Below are 6,719 nucleotides of genomic sequence, written 5' to 3'. Positions count from 1 at the left end.
GAAATCAAATTAACTAGAAAAAGTGTTTTGATGATCAGGTACCTAGCTTATTATATAGGTATACGCATATAGGTATAATATAGAGACTTTCAACCTAATAAACATGGTCAATTCGCACGGATAGAGTACCTAAGAAAGAGGTTGATGTTAAAAATGATTCTAATAAATAGGTTGTTGATATGAAAATTTCTAGAAATCAAGTTAGCTAAACATACCTGTCTAATCTTTAGGTTGTAATTTAAAAAAAAATACAATCTATTAGTTGGGTTAAAAACTTTAAACTTCTACCTTTAGGTTAGGTTGCAAGTAAAACATAAAGTTACTTTTAAAATAGAAAGTTTAAATTATTAAAAAGTAAATATCACATTCACTTAAATCTATATAACTTTTGAATTCAGAAAATTATGTAAAAAAAGATCCATAGTTCTAGCAATCATGATGAATTTAATGAAAATTGCGATAATAATGGGATCAATAAAAAAGATCTACAATTAAGGTATTTAAAGATGACGTTAATTTTGCTAGTTGACTTATGTTTGTCAGATTTAAATTATGACAATTTGTGTAATTGTTTGAAAAATGAAATCTAATATTTTATCCTAGTTGGCAATAATTGGGTGTAGATTGAAAAGAAATAATAGATGGGTTTTTTCCATTAAATTTTCTAGAAATTGGGTGTATAATGAAATGCCCCTATTTCAGACGACAGAAAAAATGTGCGTAGTTGTCTGATGCGTGTTGTCTGATTCAAATATTGGCGTAGTGATGTCCGCTAGACCATTATTAAGGTTCCATTGCCATTTTGAATAAATAGTAAATGGCTCAAAATTTGGAATTTTAGATGAAATATTGAAGAAACACTACAAATTGACAGATAAAAAGATAATGGCAAGTCTTTCAACAATCGGTGTTTCTGTGATTTTTCTAATGTCTTTCTTTTGTTGGGATAAATTGACAATTTGGTGAAAAGAAGTGGAATAGTATCAAGTTGGTTATTTGACTTTTATACCTATTCACGCTGGTTCGATAATCATATACAATCGAACAACACTAGCACTATAGTTCACTTGTGTTTGATCGATTGGTCCGTAGAACCACCATATTAGATAGCTCCAAGACTTCACAGCATCCATTCTGGGACAAATCCGCTACGAGTTTGGGTTGAGGTTGCTACATTTACCTCACTTGTTACCTCACGACTGTGGCTGTAAATCCAAATGTAGAACACAAAGATCAAAAGGAGAATATTTTAATCATTGTTGATTATAAAACCCCATAAGTCAATTATGTAGTTACCCTATCTGCAGTGTAATGTTGTTGCATTGTAAACGCTCAAATAAAACTTGATCTGATTGAGCAGTAGACGGGTGGCCATTTGGAATACTTGGCTGCTTTGCTTTCCAGGAACGTTGAAGGCCTTCATTACTTTCTTCCAACTGTGACCAACATGAAAAGTCAGAACCAAAATACGTACATTGATTAAATTCCAGATTCAAGTATAGGGCTCCGGCCATTTTGGATATTAGTTTGAAAATTCTATCAAGTGGAAGGACAAGACTCAAGTAATGAAGATTGTGTATGATTTAATATATATATATATATATGAAAGACCAAGTATATGATATTAATTATTACGGCTAATGTATACCTTAATTCTCAATTCATCGTTTGCTTCTAGCAGCATCTTTTCCTGCATATGCAATTCTTGAAAGACTTAGATTGGTAAAATAGCGCAGTCATATATATAGTCCTTCTCAGGTAAGGATATCCTTACCTTAGCCTTAGGAACAGATTTTCAGTTTTTGACCACTTTTCGATCACATATTCACATCTTAACCGTTCAGTTTTTATGTTCTAATGTATAGATCACTTATGCAAATTTTCAGCCAAATTGATGATCGTTAAGATATCAAACTCGATTAAACCAATTAATGAACTGAATCTGTCGAACCGGACCCGTTCGTGTTCACTATTGTAAATTGCAGTTTTGAATGCCTTAACGATCATAAAGTTGGCTGAAATTTTGCAGAGATGATCTATACATTAGGACCTAAATACTGAACGATAAGATGTGAATATGTGATCGAAAAATGATCAAAAACTTGAAATCCTTTCCTAAGCTATGGTAAGGACATCCTTAACCAAGAAGGACTGTGTGTGTGTGTGTGTAGGTTTGCTATGCTAAGGAGGTCCGTTCCTTAGCTAAGGAAAGAATTTCCATATTTTGACAACTTTTTGATCACATATTCACATCTTAATCGTTCAGTTTTTAGGTCCTAATGTATAGATCACTTCTACAAATTTTCAGCCAAATTGATGATCGTTAAGGTATCGAACTCGATTAAATCAATGAACGAACTGAATCTGTCCAACCTGAACAGTTTGTGTTCATAATTGTAAATTGCAGTTTTGGATGTCTTAACGATCATCATTTTGGCTGAAAATTTGCATAAGTGATCTATACATTAGGGTCTAAAAACTGAACGGTTAAGATGTGAATATGTGATTGAAAAGTTGTCAAAATATGAAAATCCGTTCCTTAGCTAAGGAACGGACCTCCTTAGCGCGCATAGCAAGCCTGATATAAATACATGTATATATATTAATTGATTGATGATAACATATTAGAGTAATGCTATGTGAATTACTATTTTTGATCCCACTTGAATCCTACCTTATATGACAACATCGATAAATGAAATACTCTAATATGGAGGCTTTTCCGCTTTTATACTATATTAGGTGTCATATAAGATAGGATGAAAACGAGTTCCAGAAATATGGTTCATCTAGCATTATGCAAAAGATTAAGATTAGTATACCTTCCTCTGAAGATCTGAAAGCTGTTCAAGTATGTGTTGGCCCTGCAAACGAATCAGGGTAACTTTTATAAAAGTATTCATATAGATAGTGTCTGAAAATGATGGTTTCTAGGCAGCCAAAAACTCGTTTGAAGATGATAACCACAAGCACAGAAGATATACAATCAACCAGGTTGATAATTGAAACTCTAATCTCACCAATCATTGGATGCATTAAGATAAATAGCACAAAAAATAAGTATAATAATAAATAATTAAGCAACAGATATGCTAAAACCGCATACTTGTCGAATTTCAGTCTCAAGAGTAAGTCTGTTGACGGTACTCAAAAAGAGATTAGCCTCCGCTAATTAGAAACTGATCGGTGAAACTCATTGTCCTTAAACTAACTGTTACAACTAGATTAGCCATTCACAACTACTATATTTCGTAGTCAGGAAACAAAATTGATACCTGTCTTGACCTAACTCGCTTCAACGACAAATCTAGTTCATTCTCAAGCTGCCCAAGCTCCTCTGTGTCTAAATTTTCCAAATCTTCCCCAAGAAAGCGTCTAAGAATACCAAGTGAAAATCCACAAATTAGTACTAATGACCAGTATCTTTTTCATGTGATCTATCATTTTGGAACGTATCAATAAGGTGCATTATGTGCAGAGTCCTAGCTAGAGTTCAAATCTATCAATTTGGTATCAGGATCGATCTACCTCTGCGTACGTTGTAGGACCTCAACTTTCACTTTAAGGTTCTCATATTCTTCATATCTGCTCTGCTAGATAACATGAAAGCAGTTCCATCAAAATCAACAAGGCATAAATAGGACATGCGAGATTTGGAAAAGAAGCTGTATGGTGGATGAAATGTCATTACCAACATACAGCTAACACAGATTGAGAGATTTTGGATTTGGTAACTAAGAACAAGAAACAGGCAAGTGCTTCATATAACCTAACTAATTAACCTGTGTATTCTGAGCAGGTTGACCCGCTTCCAGTGCTGCATAAGTGTATCTTTGATATTTCTCAAGTGTCTTCTCCATGCTGAAATGAAATTAAGCAACCACCAATAAATGTACGACAATTAGAATGAGGGCATGCACCACTGCTAGGAAAGTAATTAATTTACAAATTGCTCAAAGCATCTTAATCATCGGTACAGTTGATTAGGGCATGGAACGGATCCTTGTGCATATTGTAAATTTGATAAGATATATATGATAGGCAAAACAAGGAATGTAGACACAATCACTTTCTCATTGAACATTCAAAACTTGATATCTTATGTAGAAAATTATGAGAGGAGAAAATGATCATAAAAAACCTTACAAGAGTTATCGAGTAAGTTCACAATAAATTATTAACTATTAAAACATTTCATTAAATAATGTGATAATGTCACATCAGCTGTCACATAAGATAAAATTTAAGGTTTTGTTTGGTTCGCAGAAAGAAAATTAATTCATTTGTCTTTCTCTTGAGAAGAGAAATGGAATTTCTAAAAAACTTTCAATTCGATGTTTGGTAACATAAGAAAAGTTTTCCGAAAAGTTACTAAAAAAATTTGTAAATAATGCAATAAAATAATGTGTTGTGAGTAATAAATGTAAGAAAAAAAAAGGGAAAAGAGATTAATTTGAAGTATGGAAGAAACCATTTTTCCCCTATTTTATTTTGCTTCACGAAAATATTTCCTTTTCTTTTGCATCTCAAACGCAAGAAATGAACAAATTTCCTTTCACTATGCTTACTTTCCGCGAACCAAACGAAGCCTAAAAATGTGGTTTAGTTAACAATATTTCATATATATTATATCTACCATAATCACATTCAAATAATTAAATATATATGATTCTACTGAAGATTATTCTAACTTGTGGTTTGACAAAGAGAGAATGTCTATGAACTGAAATTTTCTCACTGGTTGAAACACAAGTGATACTAGTAAAATCAGGAGTATTTGGAGGTTCATTACACATAATTAATTCGTGTATAACAAAAGCCATTAATCTAAAATGTTGTTTTAAATCCAAATCTAATATTAATTAGAATTTCAAGAGGGATTACTCGATCTGCACCGAAGTTAAACAACTCTACAAACATATTAAAGGGAATTACCAGATATTGGAATCCCCCAAATATCAAAGTGGAAAGTTACAATACGTGCAGTAAATCAATATATCTTTAAATTAACAGTACCTGTATATAATCATCTCCAAAAGCAAACGATCAATTTCCCTATTATATTATAGGTTACCCTTAAACCCGAAGATTAATCCTCAAATGTAAGTATGTATTTATAGATTAGAGGCCGGCGGGTGTGAAGGTACCTGGGCCCGCTGCAGAACTCATAGAGCTTGCCACGGCTAGAGAAGATGATGAGAGCAACCTCTGCATCACAGAGAAGGGAGAGCTCGTACGCCTTCTTCAGCAGCCCGTTCCTTCTCTTTGCGAATGTTACTTGTCGATTTATCTTGTTCTCGATCCTCTTCAGCTCCACCTTCCCTCTTCCCATCTCTCTTTTTGTCTCGCTCAATAGCACCGCCTTAGCTTCTAATATTTTATTAATATATAAATACTGTTTGACATGGTACTAGGTTTTAGTTTTCCCTTTATTCTTGTTCTCTGGGGCTAAGCTACCTCAAATAGCTAGGCTTTACTTTCATTAAGGTTAGGATAATAAGAGGGGAATAAGGAGTTAGAATATGTACTGTTTTTATTATAATTTCTAATGTATTCTGAGGGCTACTTGCAATCTAACGATTCTCGGAACCAGAACGCACTATACACAACGCCCTATTTTCTTTACTGGTTTATGACTGATGAAATATGGTTACTTTGTTTCTCTCCTTTTCAGTCTTTCTGAAAGGATTCATAATTGTTTGCGACTGCTTATTGCTACAAAAAGGACACTAATGTCAACTCCTATTGTACATTCCCAACTTTAGGGTTTCTACGTGTCGATCAGGCACTGGACTTGGGACCTTGGTGCTATGTACTGTTGTTTTCATCCGGACGATTTTGCCCCTGGTGGTCCGCATATTATAATTACAATATGTACGTCTTTGGCCAATTAGACAAATGTGTCTCAACTATTTTGTGTTGGACTAAAAAAAAAAAATATATTTATGTATCTAGTTTGAGAAATTTTATATACACATTCTTATTTACTTAATACACATCTCTTAATTTTCGACTTTATACATGCAATAATTTTCATTAATTAGATTTGAGTTAGATTCAATTAACGAAATTTCTAAACTGTATATCTTATTTCAATTACATGGCTAGCGACGAGTAACTAAGGGATTGGATTTGATTTGATCATAAATACTTTGATTTTTTGAATGATAAGATTTTTAGATTTTCTTATAGAATTCCACAAACAATAAGTTGTGAGCCAGATGAAACAAGTAGAAGGAATGGAATGGAAAAGAAAAGTCAGCCTTTGATATCTAGGAGGGTTGTTGTATCAACCTCCCTGACATATATATTCTTTTTCGTAATTTAAATTTTGCTACATCCTGTGGGATGTAGAAAGTAAAAGCCGAACAGACAAGAGAAGAGAAAGAAAAAAAAAACTGAACATCTGTGTTAGGAAGGCAAAACGGATAGAGAGGGGCAAAAGAGGAAGTTCAAACTAAAAATTGGCTGAATTTTTAAAGGGATGTGTATTAAGAGTTTGGGGTGTTGTATATATAATTTCTCAACTAGATTTTGTTTCTATTAATTTTTTTTTTTCCCGTTACCTTGTCAAAACTCTGAAATTTATTATAGATTGAGTAGAAGCATGTGCATTATCAACCTTTTAGTAGGTTTGGTTGTTGCTTATTGTGGATACGATTTCTTTTATGGGTATTACATCTTATTTTTTTAAAGCGAGAATAATGAGGATAATAAAT

The 6,719-nt window shown here is 33.0% G+C and overlaps 1 protein-coding gene across 2 annotated transcripts; it reads right to left on the bottom strand.

The window, feature by feature from the left end:
* Positions 1-849: 849 nt before the first annotated feature.
* On the bottom strand, positions 850-5,589 carry LOC133712357 (MADS-box protein CMB1-like). Of its 2 annotated transcripts, none has more exons than XM_062138468.1 (8): positions 5,148-5,589; positions 3,783-3,861; positions 3,529-3,593; positions 3,276-3,375; positions 2,823-2,864; positions 1,649-1,690; positions 1,297-1,436; positions 850-1,205 (listed from the first exon to the last, which is right to left on the bottom strand). In XM_062138468.1, the coding sequence occupies exons 1-8, from the start codon at positions 5,330-5,332 to the stop codon at positions 1,121-1,123; spliced, it is 738 nt and encodes a 245-aa protein (XP_061994452.1). In that variant the 5' UTR covers positions 5,333-5,589; the 3' UTR covers positions 850-1,120. The 2 variants fall into 2 exon arrangements, with proteins under 2 accessions (XP_061994452.1, XP_061994453.1); XM_062138469.1 differs by having other exon boundaries at positions 3,529-3,590; positions 5,148-5,562.
* Between the last annotated feature and the right edge of the window lie 1,130 nt (positions 5,590-6,719).

This window comes from Rosa rugosa, chromosome 5, assembly GCF_958449725.1.
Source record: "Rosa rugosa chromosome 5, drRosRugo1.1, whole genome shotgun sequence".
Lineage (NCBI taxonomy): Eukaryota > Viridiplantae > Streptophyta > Magnoliopsida > Rosales > Rosaceae > Rosa > Rosa rugosa.
This window is presented reverse-complemented; position numbering and strand designations above follow the sequence as displayed.